The following is an 18,606-nucleotide window of genomic DNA, read 5'->3' as shown; positions in this document are numbered from 1 at the left end:
TTTTGAATTAAAGTTTGAGGGTGAATTTTTGTTAATAAAGTCATTGTTCATCTTTACCCCTGTGTGATATGCATTCTTTGTGGTTGCTGGTTTGATCTTGTAACAATGTGAATTAGCTGGTCTAGTAAATGACCTCAGTAGAATACGAAATTCTGCAAACACTGTGATTGAAGTAAAAATGCTGGAGAAACTCAGAAGATCAAACAGGGTTCTTTATAAAAACAAGATAACATGCTGTCTGCATCAATAACAGGGGTCCCCAGTGTCAGAAATAAAACTTCTCACACATGAGTCTCTTTAAAACTGATGACACGACAAGCTTTATTTACAAGTCTGCAGAGTTGGACTCAACTGGTTTCTCACCAGTTAAGCCCCGATACATACAGTGCATTGATTTTTATACCCTTATTATTTGCCCTTCCCCTTCTTATTAATACTGTTTTAATTGGTTAGTATTACAAAAGCATTTTAAGTATAACTGCATTTTTAATTATCACGTTCGTTACGTACGCTGTGAACTCTACATACACTAAATTCTGTTTCTCACCCTTCTTATCAATCCTTTGTCTCCTGCATGTCTCTCACTATGACCATGAAAAGATAGGTTTAAAAAAACATATTCAGCAGATCCTTTTGTCCTTGACTGCTAGTAAACTCTCTGTCCGTTCTGGCTTCCCTGTTTATGATTAATCATCACATTTTAACTTAAGTCTTTTTAACCTAAATTCTCTATATAACACCCAGTGGTTAACCATTTCAATTTTGCGCCCCACTCCCTCACTGACATATCTGTTCATGGCCTCTTATACTGTCAAGCCAAAGGTACCCATAAATTGGAGGACCAACACCTAATTCAACAAGATAGCATTAACACAGATTTCTCTGGTTTCTGCTAGCGCTCTCCCTGTTCTCCATCCCTCTGTCTCCTTTCCTCCAGCTGTCCACCCCTTCCCTCTCCATTCAGAGGCATTCCCCCCTCCCCTGCTTACTGGTGTGTCCTCCCTCCCTTATCCACCTATTACCTCCTGCCTGTGGGACTGTATTCCTCCCCCTCCCGCCACCATTTTGTTCGGGCGCCTGCCTACATTTTGCTCAAACCTTGATAAAGGGCTCAAGCCTGAAAACCTTTGCTGCATCAAGTACACTCTTTGACCAGCTAAGTTTCTCCAGCATTGTGCTTTAACTATTTTTAAGAATCATGCTACTTTCCAAAATGGTGAAAGACCATAATAATATAGAAAAGTGACTAGAAAAGCCGTTATTATAGCTCCATGTCTACTATGAGAAATAATGCAAATCTATTTAAAGATGTGTGTTTATTTTGAGTGACTGTCATCATTTAGATTTACGTTTGATAACTAAATAGGATTAGAAGTGGATTCTATAATTATCAGTAAATATTATTAATTATAATTCAATCTTGTCTGTCCAAACATTTGTTTTAGAAGAACAATCCATTCACCTCCCCTTTCGAGCGGAAATTGGCAGGCCAGTCATCGCAGCTGGTCCTCCAGTATCCCACAATTCCCCGGCAAGCCGGCTGATGTGTGAGCAATGGCGACTCTGCTGTGTTGCTCCGAATCCAGGTACGTTTTACATTGCTATATCTTCGTGTTTTTCTTCTGTTAACTTCGCTGCCAAAGCCAGCCGCCCGCCAGTCCCCACGGCGTGTAGTTGCTCACTTTCAGGAATCCCAATGAACGTTTTGCTGCGACAATCCGGAGTCTTGCAAAACAGCGAGTAGGAGCTCCAATTTCTTGTGTTTTTCTTTATTCAAACCGACTTCATTCGAGCTTTCAGAGGACATTCAAGCCTCAGGTTTAAGGCAGTGGTCGTGCTAATTTCCACACCTGAGATTTCTAACAAAAGCTCATGTCCTAAGCGTTGGTTGCTTTTTGCTTCCTCCGAATCCTGCGTGACCTGCTCAGTATCTATCTCCAGCACTTTTGTGTCCTGCACTCATCCCCAGAACCTGCAGGTTTTTTTTTCCCCCTGTTAAAATCTGAGGATGGAAAGAGTGTGGAGGAAAGGTGTTGCATTAACAGGTGGAGATGCTGATATTAAAGGAGGGTAGTTTAAGAAGGGAATGGAAATTTGGCTAGCGATTGAGTATTAGATAGTAAGATTATTTTAGGGTGAATATTTATTCTTTTCTGTCTTGTGTGTTAATTGTACTTTGTTATTTGTTGGGTGCATTTTGTTAACCTGGGAAGCTGAACCAAGGAAGTCTGCATTTGTAGATTGTACTTGTGTATATAACAATAAGATCCTCATTCATTCATTATTGTAACAGCACATTAAGAATCTGGATTCAAATTTTGCCCACTGAATGTGGAACTGCAACAATTGAACATTTTTTTTTTAACTAAGTGTGGAAGTTGATTCCCAAATCAGCATTTATTCTCCATCCCTCATTGACGTAGAACTAAGGTGACAGTTAAAAGTAATTTGTTTTGTGGGATTGGAATTGTATAAAAGTTGAGATTGTTGAGGTTGTGGATCCTCAAACAATCCATTTAAACATGAGATTGTAATGTTGGAGTAAACCTGACCATGTGGAAGATTGTCCTGGTACATACTTTCTTAAAAACCAGAGAAAATGTAATCCACTCAATTGGTAAAAAATGGTGGGAGATATCTTCTGCTATCTAAGGCCCTTGCTTGCAATGACTTGAATGGTGATTCTTGATACAGGCTCCATTTGCATTCCATGAATGAACTTTAAAAAAAGAAAACCTCAGGCAGTTAATCTCCAGGAAATTGGGAATGACATAATTTATTATGAAAAAAAAATCAAATAGAGTGTGTTAGTAGATTTTATATGATTTACAAAATGGTAAAATCATATTTCCTTTTGGTTTCAATGAAATTTGCATATTTTGTTGGAGGAGTTTCAAAGCTGAAACACATCAGCCAATCATGCAAAATCATGGTAAGATAGCACTGAGTATGTTTGCTGCTCTCTCTATGTACAGTTGTCCCTATTACATGTTAAAATCCCATGCTTATTATCCAAATGCAAATTAGGGAAGTGAAATGTGTGGCTTGCTTCACTGAAAAATCATGAGCTTGCAGGCTGTTTCCAATTATTTTCAACCCTAGTGTATCTAATATAATCCCACTGGGTTTTTGCTTGTATGGCCAATAATTTATATTTCCCATTGCCATTTAAAAATTTTATTTTTCATATTTATTCATTTTAAAAATGTGCCACGTTTTAAAACTTCAGTTAAAACTGAGATAGATTTTTCAAAGAAGGGGAATTAAGGGATATGGGGAAAAGGTAAGCAGGTGGAGATGAGCCTGTCATCAGATAAACCATGATTTCATTTAATGGCGGGGCAGATTTGATGGGCCTGATTGTCAATTCCTGCTCCTAGTTTTTCTGTTCTTCTGTCATACTAATAATCTGTGGACTGGCATTTCTCTTCAAAGGCTCATTCCATAATACGCATCACTTGATCTATGCTGTGACCAGGAATTTGATGAAGTTTTCTACAGCTGAAAAGATTTATTTTATCAGTAATCTCACAGAATTATATACATATAAGAAAACCTACTTCTGCAGTGGCCGATTCTAAAAGCACAGATGGAATTATTGCTTCCAGATCAAGACACAGAGTGTGGGGAATCTGTTTCAAGCCGGAGGATCAGCAATGTTCCCAGAGCTTTGAGCAGCAAAAGATCAAAGCTGATTATGCACTTTGATGTAAACAACACAGTGCAGTTATTTGATAGTATTACAGGACAAGGACCCAGGACAGCACTCAGTTCCTTTTTAACCACTGTTACTTGGGGGCGGATCAACCAGAAAGGTAAGAAGTATTTCCTCATAGTATCAGAAAATTATCTTGTCTAAATAAATAATAGTTGTTTAAATTATGGAATCTCTTAACACAGAACTGAAGATATTGCACAAATCCTTTGTTACAAATTTTTGTTTTGCTTTTCTGTAAGTCCACTTGAGAGGGTCTTTAAAATTAATCTGCATAATGTCAACAGGTGATAAGCAATATAATTGGCTATTTTTGTAAACTGATCCTCATTTAAAACATTTTTGTTTAATTGTTTGCATCATTACAGGGGAAAAAAATGAATAAAACATTAATCAAATATCCATTGCCAATGATTTTTAAAAAACTTATATTTTTCTCCCTGTCCCCCCATCCAAAAGTAAAAGGAAAGAAAGAAACAACCATTTAATATGTAATAATATTAGCATATGCAATCATTGTTATTAAAAATTACTAATTAAGAGGAGTGGATTTGATAGAAGAGGTGGATGGAAAATTATCCATAAAATCCATATATGGTTTCCAAATACTATAAAAATTTTCAACTTGATTCCTTAAACTATATGTAATTTTTTCCAAAGGTAGACAATTTCGCATCTCACTATACCACCTACTTAATAACACTTCTCTATCATCTTTCTATAATATTTTTTACATTTCTTTGCAGTTGCTATTGCAATACTTAACAATTTTCCTTGTTATTTGTCCAATGTCAATTTTATATCCTTTTCATAAATATCTCCAAGTAAAAATATTCTTGGATCCTTTGGTATCTTTATCTTCATAATTTGTCTAATAATAAACTCAGTTCATTCCAAAACCTTTCCACTTCTTCACAAGACCACACTGAATGCAAAAACAATTCCCTATTTCTTTCGCACATCAAAAACACTTATTTGATTAGGATCAAGTTCATTTAACTTGTGTGGAGTATAATAGAATTGATGAAGAAAATTATATTGAACCATTTGATGTCTAACATTTATAGTATTCATAACACTTTCACAACATAATTTTGACCAAATCTCCTGAATTTCTATATTTAAATCTTTCTCCCAATAGAATTTTGATTTATATAAATCTTTTTTCTTTACAGTCTCTTGTAATTTTATATACATATTAGTAATAAATTCCTTAACAGCAAATGTATCTGTTATTATATCTTCAAATTGACTTTGTTTTGGGAGTCTCAAATCTGCTCCCAGACTCTTTTTCAAATATATTTTTAATTGATAATATGCAAAAATTGTATTATTATGTATATTATATTTATCTTTTAATTGATCAAAAGTTAAGAAAAAAGATCCTAAGAAACAATCTTTTATTCTCTGTATGCCTTTACTACACCAATTATCAAATAAAGAATTATTCAAAGTAAAAGGAAGAAGTTGATTTTGTTTTAACAATGTTTTTGGTAATTGCTCATTTTTAATTTCTCTCTCAATATGAATTCTATTCCATATGTTTCAATACAGAAAAATCTTTAGTTACTTTAAATGACTCACTATTCCATTTATACAAAATTAACTCTGGAATAGTTTCACCAATTTTATTCATTTCTATTTGAATCCAAGCTGGTTTTTCATCCCGTTGGTAACAGGAGGATGAAAACTTCAACTGAGCTGCTTTAAAATAATTCTTTAAATTTGGTAGTCTTAGTCCACCCTAATCAAATTTCCACATTAATATTTCTAAACCAATTCTTGACATCTTAATTTTCCAAAGAAATTCACATATTATTTTCAAGTTTAGAAAGGAAAATTCGGGTTCTTGAATGGCCAATGATTGAAATAAATATTGTATTCTTGGAAAAATATTCATTTTAATACAATTTATTCGTCTATTAAAGCTATTGGTAAATCTTTCCATCTTTTCAAATCCTCTTCCAATTTTTTAAAAATAGCAAATAATTTAGTTTTAACAAATTACTTATTTCTACTAATTTTAATTCCTAAGTGTTTAATTGCTTCATTTTTCCATTTAAATTTTGTCAATCTTTTACATTGAGAATAATCCATATCCACCATAGGCCTTACTTCACTTTTATCAACATTCACTTTATAACCCGATATTAATTCAACTCTTTTAATCTCTCATTCAACTTAAAGATATTTCTGGTCTCATGAAATATGCTATAACATCAGCAAATAAACTAATTTTATGATCTTTATTACCTACTTCAAATTCTTTAATTTCATTATTAGTTCTAATTACTTCTGCCAATGGTTCAATCTCTAATGCAAACAAAATGGGTGATAATGTCTAGAAGACCTTTCAAGCAAAATGGGTTGTGAGATCTGTTTATTCATAATCACTTTTGCTTTGGTTGATCATAACAATGCCTTTGTCCAGTTTATAAAAGTATTTGGAATCCCAAAAACATTGTTTCAAATTAAAAAAAAATCCCATTCTAGTTGATCAAATCCTTTCTTTGCATCTAAAGCTACCACAACCGCGGGAATCTTCCTATTTTGTGCGATATTTACCAAACTTAAAAAATTAAATTGTTATCTCCCGTTTTTCTATTTTTAATAAAACCAGTTGGATATAAATTTGTTAATTTTGGCAAAAATTCAATTAGCCTATTGGCTAACAATTTTGATACTATTTTGAAGTCCGTATTCAAAGGATCTTCATTGTTGAGTACAAGGTGAAAGGGAATTGTCCTACAATATCAGGGATATATTTGCTTTAACTTTGCAGGTATGTCAGATGAACCAGGTTGCACACTTACCCATGGTACAGTTTAATAGTGATAGATACCCAAGGGAAATTTTGAAGAAGGTGCTGCATGATTTCCAGTTAAACTAAATTCCATTAACATTTGAGGTTGAGACTTGGACCATACAAAAGAAGGCAGTCTGTTCAATTATTCAGGGTTTTCCCCAACCAGAAGCCCTGGATGAACAATGAAATCCAGAACCTGCTGAGAGCCAGATCACAGTCATTTAAGTCTGTGATCAAAATCAGTACAGCAGGAGCAGGTATGACCTGCAAAAAGCTATCTCCTGGGCGGTGCAGATTTTGGATGAAAATGGAAAAAATAAGTGACACCCAACAGCTGTGGTAGGGTCTAAAACTGTTACAAAACCAAATCTGGTAAAATAGCACATGGCAAAGCTTCTCCCAGAGGAACTCAATGCCTTCTCGCCAGATGACAATAGCCACAACGAAGAACCACCCCTCTGCATTCCCATCTCCCTTGATGATCCCACCATGTCCATATCTGAGGATGATGTGCTTGCTGCTTTAAGGAGAGTGAATCCAAGGAAAGCATCCTGCCCAGATAGGGTACCTGACCGAGTATTAAATATCTGTACTGACCAACTTAAACTTCGCCATCTGATGGCAGAATTCATCCTCTGAATGAATAGAAATCCTGATTCTTATGACTGCTGTATTATTTATTGTCCCTTGTTTTAACAACCATGCTAATCTATTAATGGTTCACTTTTTTCTGATAACTCAATCCGATCTTTTCTCTGGGCATACAGGTGTTGCTGAAGAGTTCTTGAAAGAAATGTAATCAGAATTGCATAAGGTGCTAATTACAATCTTGAATGAATCTGTATTTTAACCCTTGTTCTCTAAACCCCTGTACCCCTGCATCTACAAAACCAAATGGGCTAGTTGCTTTATGATGGGGTCTAGTTGAAGAAGAATTTGTGGCAAATTTACAGAATTATTTAGAATTGCACATACTATGTGCTAAGAATGGGAGAAGGATCAATATCACGAGATAAATGGAAGTGACAGAATTTAAAAAAAACTGGCACTGATCATGATATTTTAGTTTAAATGAAGCAATTAAAAGTTAAACAGCATCCACATGTGTATGAAATCCAATTACCCTCTAGCTGAATATGAGTAAATGTGATTTCAGATAAATTGCTTTTCTAATTAAAAAGACTAACCATGTGAGTCAGCAAAAGTAGGCCCTTTTAAACAATCCTTTCAATTAGATCATGATTTAACTGAATCATTCACTTGTTCATTAAATGTTCCATAAATCTTTGCCCAACAATTTTTCAGCTTGGCTTGGTAGATCATATGCTGTCAAGATATCTTCAAAGGAACCATCTGATGGATACATCATCCAGAAATAAGGGATCTTGGGGTTTCCTAGGCTGTCTGGAACATGCTTGCACTATCTAGCATCAGATCCATGTCACCAAGGAGGGAACAGATCTTCATGTGATGTTCTTGGACCTTGCCAACACCTTCGGCTCGGTCTCTTATCGCCTCCTCTGGACTGCTTTTGACTTCTGGGTCTCAGTGACCCTCATAAGCCTTGTTAAGGCCCACTTCCAGGACGTGCAGATGTTTGACAACAGCAGACTACACCACAACGTGGCAACATCTGAAGGTCGGGATCATGGCCTGTTGTACCATCTCCCTGCTAACCTTCACCATGGCCATGGAGATGATAATTAGAGCATCTCGGTGGGTGCTTGGAGGGCAGTGCACAAGATCTGGTTTGAGACTGCCACCTGTCAGAGCATAAATGGATGATCTCACAACACTGACCACAACCAAGGGTTGTACTGTACGCCTATCGAGGAAGCTTTAAGAGAACATTAAGCAGGTTCAGATGAAGATCAAGCTAAACAAGTTCAGAAGCATCTCCATTGTTAAGGGGAAGCTGGTAGATCAACGCTTCTACATGGGCAATGAGATGATTACAACAGTCTTTGAGAAACAAGTGAAAAGCTTAGGTCAGTGGTATGATGCATCCCTCAAAGACACAGAGCAGGTACATCAGCTCAGGAAGGATGCTGTCAGTGGCTTTGAGAGCATCAACAGAACCACACTACCTGGCAAGTTGAAGCTCTGGTATATGCAGTTTGGGCTCTTTCAGCACCTTGTGGCCACTAACCCTGTATGAAGTTCCAGTCTCGAGAGTGGAAAAGAGACTAATCAACTCGTATGTAAGGAAGTGGCTTGGTCTTCCCAGATGCCACATCAGTAATAGGGCTCTATTGGTAAAAGAGTCCTAGAGTTACCCATTTCCAGTCTTTCAGAGGAGTACAAGTGCACCAAAGTAAGATTGGAGATGATGTTAACAGAGGTGAATGATCCATTTGTAGCTCAAGCTGCTGTCCTCCTGGATACTGGGAGGAAATGGATTCCATCAGAAGCAACTAAGCAAACAAAGGTGGCACTCAAACATAGGGACGTTGTGGGCCAAGTGCAGCAAGGGAAGAATGGTTTTGGGGCCAGTAAGGCTGCTCCCACTCAGAGGTAGGCTTGTGACAGAGGAGGCACGTCAGGAGGAGGAGGAGGGAAGGTATGCAGAGGCCATTGCTCAGGCAAAGCAAGGGCAAAGGACAAAATGGGAGGGAGTGGAAAAAAGGAAGATCTGGAAAGAACTGTGGGAGATGAAAACATTTCAAAGTGAGCTTCACCATCAGGGCTGCATATGATGTCTTGCCATCTGCCAAGAATCTCAGCCAGTGGTATGGAGAGGACCCCAGTCATGGTCTCTGCCTGACTTCAACAACATTAAAACCTATTTTGGTAGGCTGCAAGACCAGCCTCATTCAAGCCCAATACATCTGGCGTCATAATCAGGTGCTACTGTGTCTTGCAGCAGTGCTGAAAATCGGTGGATTTAATGCTCTACCTTCCCCCTTCATCCCACAGGCCGTTAACAGCATATGTCCAGGAAGGTGAGGATCAAGCTGGAATCACCACATCAAGATCAGATTCTGGGCAGCTAGGCGGGGCATGTGATTGGAAAATGGTGGTGGCAGACTTGGGCCAGAGGCTCTGCTTCCCAAATGAAATTGCGGAAACCAACCTCAGATCAGACCTTGTGGTGTGGTTGTCCTCATTCCATCTCGTTTATGTAATTGAGCTTACAGTGTCCTGGGAAGATGTAGTGGAAGAAGCCTATGAACTCAAGAAACTGAGGAACACTGAGCTTGCAGCTGATGTGCAACAATGTGGTTGGATGCAAGGGTCTGACTGGTTGAAGTAGGCTGCAGAGCATTTGTAGCCACATTGACATCAAGGCTATACTGGAGTTGGGAGTGCGAGGAAAGATGCACTGACAAGCAGTTATAGATCTCTCCAGAGATGCTGAAAAGGGTAGTCATTGGCTCTGGATGAGGTGAAAAGTTCCACCTGGGCACACAAGTGAGTGAATGAGATCCAGGGGGTGAGCCCAGGATGCCGGGATTCACTGCGGAACTCTCCAGAGGTGTTGTGGGTCTATCAGTAAAACATTGAGGAAGGAGAGCACCCACTTGACAACCCAGAAAATGCCACCACTCACTTTGCTACCCTGCAGAGTCTAGGCAGCAAGTCTCAGGAGTACAATAAGGGATATTAACATCTAGACCTAAATTAACATACCTATTTTCTGAAGAGAGAGCTCAAGATTTTCATTGTACAGTGAAATCCCAATTGAAATAGATATGTTTAAAAAATGCCCTGATTTAACGCGAATTCGGACTGCCAGATTGATTTAAAATGCATACACAGTAACTGGAATGTTCCAAATAAAGGAGAAATGGAAATGAAAGTTTGCAAATTAAACAGGGAAATACAGTGAAACCCTGATTTAGCGTGACCCTGCTTTTTTTCACAATGAGATTTTATGGACCTTAACGATTGTGTTATAATGGGGTTTCACTCTGTATGTGGGATGGAGTGTTTTTTAATGCTTTCCTTGAAGGGATGGCTCCAACTCCTCCACCAGAGGAAATATTCTCCCTGTTATTCCTTCCAGATCCTTTAATCATGTCAACATCTTAATTTAGTCATCTTTCAGCTAGGACATATAATTCTATATGGTATAACTTATCTTCATAATAATCCTATAAATCCCAGGATTATTATTGAGCTTGTGCAGCATAGTAAATCCTATGAAACAGTGCCTTATCTGAGCACAGGTTGGATAAACAGCTGGTTAATGCTATTTGGTACTTAATGGTAAGTTTTAAAAAAAAAAAGAATTGATCAAAAAAAGTAGCACTTTGTAACCCTTTCTAGAAATAAACATTTATTTTAACTTCAAAATTAAAGTGCCTCATGACTCTTGAGGTGAGCCATTGGTATGTTAACTGATTGAAATGTGAACTTTGTTTCAGGGAATTGGGAATGGGCGAGCCATGTACCTTCTTTGAATCCGCCATGTGATGGGGCTGTGAGGTATGATTCACAATTTGGGAGGCTGCTGGATTTCACAGAGACTGCTGATGGCTGCCCCTTTAAAAAGATTTTCACTGATCACTTACACCAAATGGAATGGACAGAACCCCATAATGATCTCCTGTCTGTGACTGATGAAGATGGAAAACAGTACCATAGGATTATCCCATCTTTTTTTGAGCTGCTTGATTGCTTGATGTCACAAAATAGAGAGTTTGCTATTGTATTTCGATCATTTGGAGCAGATTTGTGTGAAACTTTGGAGGCAATACAGGTCACTCTATCGGGTCAGCATCCTCAATATCAACATCTTCAGATGAAACATGTAAGTGAATTCCAGATTCCTCTTACATAACTGTAAGAGATCAAATGCCAAAGTGTCTGTATAGAATAGAGTACAACTCCAATTATCTGAAATCCTCATTTATCCAAATTTTTTTCGGAGCCGAACTAACTGGGGGACCTCAGGCTGCCGACGACAGCGTGAACCTCGGTGATTGGTGGCGGCCAGTGTTTTTTTTTGTGGTGAGAATTAAACGTTAATTCTTAAAACTTTGCCTTGTTTTTTGTTGTTTAAACATTGTTACTGGTGATTTGCTGTTTCTACTGGGCTGTTTTTAAAAAAAAAAATGACCAGTTATCCAAAAAAAGTCTATCCCACATAGGCCTGATCCTGACCATTTCGGATAATCGGAGTTGTACTGTACTAATCCCATGTAAAATGAACCAACAAAAATGCATGTATTAAACAACTAAGGACACACATTCATCTGAGCATGCCATCATGAGCCTTGCATAAAATGAAACCTCCAACATTACTTGGAATCAATAAAAATGATACCTTTATTACCCCTTAATTTCTACCTCCTCTGGGAACATTTCCTAATTTTATGTTTAAAAATAAACTCTCTGGGCAGAAATGGTGAGTATTGAGTGTGTGCAGTTAGAGCATCAGCATCCTTTGTGATCCCATAAACAATATTGCTTAATCATTTTTATGAAAATTTTATTTATCATTTGTATCAATACAAACAAAAAGAAAAATTCAATGAATACAATATTAATCATCAAATCGTGCGTAGTGATACAAAAAAGGACTTAAATTTTCTTCCCAACCTCTTCCCTCCCTCCCAAAAGTAAGAAGGAGAAAAAACCCTAGTTCTACAATAACATTAGCATATATATTCATTGATTGTTATTATTGATTTCTAATTAAGAGGGGTGGAAGAGGTGAATAGTAACTTATTCATAAAATCCATATATGGTTTCCAAATACTATAAAACTGTCATTTTTTTCTAAAGGTATACAATTTTGCATTTCACTACTTGATATTTCATTATCAACTTTCCATTGCTTAATCATTCTTGATATTTTTCTGAGCTGAACAGCACGAGCTTCCATGTGCAGAGTTAAAATTTTAGTGGTTTCTTCTTGGGAGGACTGATTAGAAAATGATTATTTTAAAGTGATGGAGAAGCAATACACAGTTATTGAATCCACCCAATATGCTGTTGAATGGTACATAGCTCAGGGGCAGCATTTGAAAAGGTTTGCTGGAAGCCATTAGTTGAAACTGAATTATGGATAGAAAACATGAAACGTGATTTAAAAAAAAACAGACCTTGTTTATTTCAGTAGGAATTCATTGTCTTCTGGTAGGATTTAAAAAAATTTAGTTAGTTTACTTCATTGTTGATCATTATTTCCAAGAGTTTTAATGTTTAGAACCATAGGAGATTACAACACAGAAAACAGGCCCTTCAGCCCTTCTAGTGCCAAAGTATTATTCTGCTAATTTCTACTGACCTGCACCCATTCCATACCCCTCCATCCATGTACCTGTCCAAATTTTTCTTAAATGTTAAAATTGAGCCTGCATTCACCACTTTAGCTGGCATCTCGTTCCATATCCCACTGCTCTCTATGTGAAGGAATTCCTCTGAATGTTCCCTCTAAACATCTTCCCTTTCACCCTTAACCATGTCTCACCTAACTTCAGGGGGGGCGGGGTGGGAAACCCTACCGACATTTACTCTGTCTATATCCCTTATAATTTTAAATGTCTCTATCAAATCTAAATCTCTCCTCATTCTTTTATGCTCCAGGGAATAAAGTCCTAACTTGTTTAACCTTTTCCTGTAACTCAGTTCTTCATGTTCCAGTAAACATCTGCACTCTTTCAATTTTATTGATCTCTTTCCTGTGTTTAGGTGACCAAAACTGCACACAATACTCCAAATTTGGTCTCACCAATGTTTTGTACAACTTTACCATAAAATCCTAACTTTCATACTCAATATTTTGATTTACAAAGGCTGAAGTGCCAAAAGCTCTCTACCTGTGATGCCACTTTCAGGGAATTACGTACCTATATTCCCTGATCCCTCTGTTCTACTGGACTCCTCAGTGCTATACCATTTACGATGTATGTCCTACCTTGGCTTGTCCTTCCAAACTGCAACACCTCACACTTGTGCCATCTGCTAATTTGCAGCCCATTTTCTTTCCAGCTTGTCCAGGTCTCTCTAAGCTTTGAAAGCCTTCTTAGTTGTCCACTACACCTCTAATCTTTGTCATCAGCAAACTTGATGATCTTATTACCACATTATCATCTAAATCATTAATATAGATGACAAACAACAAAAGACCCAGGCCTTCAGTCAGAGGGCCAATCATCCACCACCACCACTCTCTGGCATCTCTCATTAAGCCAGTTGAATCCAGTTTACTATGTCACAATGAATACTGAGCAACTGAACCTTTTTGACTAACCTCTGGTGTGGGACCCTGTCAAAGGCCTTACTAAAGACAATGTAAGGACTGCTGGATACACACTACGCAAACAATGTAGAGAGCACACTCAATTGTCTTCAGCACAAAGCCTGTGTTGACATCTTTATTTTTCAGTATCAACCTTCTTCCCAGGTCTTCCTAGCCATCCCACTGCCTTTCCCATGTGCTCCAGACCTACAGGTGAATGTGATGCAATCTTTCCTCCTCCTTAGCCCCACGCATGTGCATTACATTTCCTGAACGTCGTCATGAATGCATCACCAGCGGTAAGTGGCCCTACTCAAGGCCTGTGTAAGTATATGGCTGCAAAAGACCCCATCCCCCCAGCATCCGAGTCATGCGAGGAGACAACTGTTTGGACCTGTTCGCTACGTAGCAGTCTGGTGGGTTGATATTACCAGCCCATTTAGTCCTGTACCGCAATGTGGGCGATGGATGATCAGATTGACAGGGATCCTTGAACCTAAGGAGGCAAACAGTGTAAGAATATCTCCCTCGATAACTTCTTCTCCAGCCAGCTGGCACCATCTCTTCAGAATCTGCGATGGTCCCCTATTGCTGATGCTGTCGTTGCCAGCAGTTCTGCAATGCTACATTTGCTCCAAAGTAGCTGTTTTAAGGATGCCTTATGAAAGATCATCTGGATTAACTAGCACATCTCCCACTTCACAAGCAATCTGCTCTAGGTGGTATGCTGCAAGGAAACTGAACTTTTGTCTTATGACTTGTTACATTAATTGAGGATTGAAAACCATGCCGGTTGTTTGTCAAAAGTGCGGGGACTTTAAGCTTGATCTCCCTGACTGCCCCGTAATGCTTTTATCATCAGGCAATTCCATCCTTACCTAGAAGGCTTTGTAAACCTATGGGGTCACCACTTGTAGGGACTGCTGGATATACATGACACGAACACGCTCATTTGTCTTCAGCACGAAGCCTGTGTCAATATTTTATTTTTCAGCATCAACCACCTTCTTCCTCGAAGTCTCCCTAGCCACCCCCCTGCCTTTCCCATTCATTCTAGATCCACAACCACGACCGCGACATAACCTTTCCTCCTCCTAAGCCCCGCGCATGTGTGTGAACCACGATGCCCTTCCTACTCCTATGCATGGGTGTTGCATTTTTCCCGAGTGTTGCGATGGGTGTGTCACCAGCGGCGACCAACCCTGCTGCAGGCCTAAACAAGGATGTGGCTGCGTCAACAACATCCACAGCCTTCATCAACTTTCCTGGCAACCTCTTTGAAAAACTATGGTTGGTTAAATATGACCTATCACGCACACAGCCAAGTTAAGTATCCACAATTAGTCCCTGACTATCCAAATGCAGGGTATTTGTCTTTCTGATCTCTTCGAACACCTTCCAATAACTTGCCTACTACCGATACCAATAATTTCCTGGGGTTTTTTTTAAGCCTTTTTTATACCAGAGAAATGTGTGACGCTGTAATTCATGACAATGTTGAAAAATCTTTGAAGGCCATAATTGATGTTGTGAATTTCAAACATAAAGTTAAGAGATTACAAATTATAAGTAATCTTTACAGGGCAAAGAAGGAAAATAGTGTGCTTCCCATATTGGAGAATGTACTCTAAACCAACCACAAATCAGTGGTATGTTTTGAATTATTTTGAGTGAATTGGCTGAGGAACTGGTGAAATGTTATTGCTTTCTCGCTTCATCTGTTCTCTAATGAACAATTTGAGCATTGTGGTTGATACACTCAACTGTGAAAATGCTTTCTTTGAAAAACATTACTGTCCTGAAGCACTCTGTATGCCTCTTAATTCATCTCAATGACATTAATTTTGCAGTGTAAAAAGTTTTTACTGACAATGGTTAATTATCAAAAAGTAGCAAAACTAAGATTGCAAATGCTAGAAACGTGCATTCAAATTGAAAGAAATATTCAAACTGTAGCTTTTGCATTTTTTTCCATATTTCCAGCATTCATTCAGGGCCTGATTTATCTTTGCCCATTCCCTGAACTAGCTTTGCTGGTTGTTTGCCTACATATCTAAATGTTAATTAAAATACTTATTTTAACTCCCAACTCCTGACCAATCTCTTGATAATCCTGGTACCTTTCTGTGGATTTTGACAACTATAGTGCGTCTGTTTTGTCTTAATGGGTACCACGGACTGGTTGACCATGGAATTTGTTAATTTAGAATGTAAGCATGACCTTCAAAGCATATTAATCATTAACAAAAGGTTCCTTGAAGTACAGAACATTTCTGTCAAAGCATTGCTACAAAATACAATCACACTGCATTCCTTGTTTTGGTGCAGTATTAATATAGATGTGGATATTTAACACAAGGTTTTACGTCTGTTTGTAAAGTATATGATTTAACCAAAAAAGGGAAAAATAGAGTTGATGTGGATAGGCTTTTTCCTTTGAGGGTAGGAGAGATTGAAACAAGAGGTCATGAGTTAAGGGGCAAAACTTTATGAGGAGGAACTTCTTCACTCAGAGTGAATGTATGGAATTAGCTTCCAGGAGAAGTACTGGCGGCGGGGTCATTTAAGGAAAAATTGGATAGATATATGAGCGGGAGGGGAATGGAGGGTATTGGGCAAGGTGCAGGTTGGTGGGATTAGAGGAGAGTACTTGGTTCGATGTGGACTAGAAGGGCCAAGATGGCCTGTTTCTGTGCTGTAATTGTTATATGGAACAATATGAGCTACGTTCCAATCCTCTGGCACCTCACCTGTTTTAAGTACATCTGCCAGAGCCCCTGCAATTTCTGCACAAGCCTCCCTTGAAGTCCAAGGCTTTGTCAGGCCCTGAGGATTTATCCACCTTTATTCCCTTGAAGACAGCAAGCACCTCCTCTATAATCTGTATATGCACCATTAGCTTACTGCTTGTTTGCCTCACTTCCCTCAACTCTGTGCCAGTTTCCTGAGTAAATTCAGATGCTAAAGAATCCATTTAAGATCTCCCTCTTCTATTCTGGCTCCATTCATAGCCGAACTGATCTTCAAGAGGACCAATTTTGTCCCTTGCTATCCTTTTGCTCATAATATTCCTGTGGAAGCCTTTAGAGTTTTTGTTGACCTTGTCTGCCACTGCAACCTCATGTCTTTTACCCCTTCTGATTTTTTAAAAAAAATTATTGATTTTCGTTTTAGTTATCTTCATCAATATTATTATTTTTCATACCTCAAAATGTCTGACCTTGGCAGAAAGTAAAGCTCCAATCTCTTATTTTCTTTATCAAAGTCTGTCATAGCATTCTGCCTATGGCTTGTTTGCTGCTAACAGTCTCTGCTACCCAACACGTTAAGTAATGAGGGGCAATGAGATGAGTCCTTCACATCTAGACTAGTCAAAGAGAGTTGGTGGAGACTGACTGACAGTCTAGATCTAGTCAGTGTTTTCTGAAAGATTGCCCGTTCTCTACATTCGCGTTTATTGGAATGGGCACATTTAAAGCACTTACTACTTTTGTATTGTTGTTTTGTGCACTTGTTTGCATATCCATACATAAACCTTAACAAACAAATATTTTTCTATCTTTTCTTTTTAGCTTCCATTGACAATAGCTCCAGGCAAAATCCGTTGCAATAAAAATGTTATTGAGTTGACTTTGGGATCTGAAAGAATTTCCACAAAATCAAGTGCTAAAGCATTATATCACTACTTCTCTTCATTGGAGGGAATTGTAGGTTTTCAGGATCACTTTGATTGGTAAGTTTCAGATTTGCAGCAAGTTTAGTAAATAATTAATTGCATCTCCTATGAAATTGTTGATTTGACAACATTGCATCTCCTCTATGTTTGTTGACCACAAGTTGGGTAGAAGATTCTATGTTCCACATCTTTTTTTTTTTAAACTTTATTTAAAATTTTATGACATGAATAAAATAAAAATTACATTTAAAGAAATAATAAAAAATAAGATAATAAAAATTGGAATACTACATCATTAAACTACACAAAATAACCCCCCCCAATAATTATAACACAACATTAATCATCTAATTTAAAATTAGTCCAACCCTCCCCCCAAAATAAAGAGTGAAGAATTAATTAACAATGTTGTAAATAAAATAGAAAAAACCCCACTTACAAAAAAAGGATAAAACTTAAAAAAAAATTACTAACAAAAGATATAAATACTAAAGTAATACCCTTAAACATATATTTAAATCAAACATAATACATGTATTTAACAAATGAAATCCACTTTAAAACTAAGTTCAAATATTAAAATCATATATCAACCACATATCTGTTATACAAAAAAATCATAATTAATAATACATAAATACAGCATTTCCATTAATACCAAGTTTCCTTTATAATTAATCGAGAGAACAAAAACATCCCTTAGAAAAACAATCAGATAAACTTTTTATTCCCTTCCCCTCCCCTTATATAAAAAAGAAAAAAAGAAAAAAGTTCAAACTCTTATAAAATTCTCCATATTCTTCATTTATAACATCTTCAAAATTCTCTATCGAAATTAACTTAATTTTATTAAACTCTTCTCCCTCAATGTATTTGTACTTAATTTTCTTCTTTTTCTTCTTATCACCTTTCCCCTCATCTTCCTCTTCATCTAATTCAACATCCTCAATTTTTGACTTATCTTCTGTGACATCATCCTCTTAAAAAAGAAAGAAAAAAAGAGAAAAAAAAACCCCAAAAAAAGAGGAAAAAAAGGAGAGAAAAAAACCTCCTAATTCCCTCTCAATTATAATCAGAAAACAAAGAGTTAAAAAAATTATTTATTTAAAAAAAAATAATTAAAAAAAGACCTTCGCTTCTTAACTCAAAAATTAAAAAGAAAAAAAAACAGGTCGAAGGTCACAACTACCTCCTCCTGTTTAAACCGCCCAAAGCGGTAA

The 18,606-nt window shown here is 37.4% G+C and overlaps 2 protein-coding genes across 3 annotated transcripts in view; one reads left to right on the top strand and one right to left on the bottom strand.

Moving 5' to 3' along the window:
* The window catches only part of surf6 (surfeit 6), an 86,094-nt gene that overhangs the window by 10,425 nt on the left and 57,063 nt on the right, over nt 1-18,606 (bottom strand). The window lies entirely within an intron of this gene.
* The window catches only part of LOC138763289 (uncharacterized), a 37,556-nt gene that overhangs the window by 301 nt on the left and 18,649 nt on the right, over nt 1-18,606 (top strand). For both annotated transcript variants that reach the window (XM_069937170.1, XM_069937169.1), the window contains exons 2-5: nt 1,446-1,586; nt 3,436-3,815; nt 10,889-11,274; nt 17,283-17,443. In XM_069937170.1, coding sequence (XP_069793271.1) covers nt 3,590-3,815; nt 10,889-11,274; nt 17,283-17,443 — 773 coding nt within the window. In that variant the 5' untranslated portion in view covers nt 1,446-1,586; nt 3,436-3,589. The remainder of the gene's footprint in view (nt 1-1,445; nt 1,587-3,435; nt 3,816-10,888; nt 11,275-17,282; nt 17,444-18,606) is intronic.

Source organism: Narcine bancroftii, chromosome 5 (assembly GCF_036971445.1).
Source record: "Narcine bancroftii isolate sNarBan1 chromosome 5, sNarBan1.hap1, whole genome shotgun sequence".
NCBI lineage: Eukaryota > Metazoa > Chordata > Chondrichthyes > Torpediniformes > Narcinidae > Narcine > Narcine bancroftii.
The sequence above is the reverse complement of the archived record's forward strand: the minus strand, read 5'-3'. Positions and strand labels throughout refer to the sequence as shown.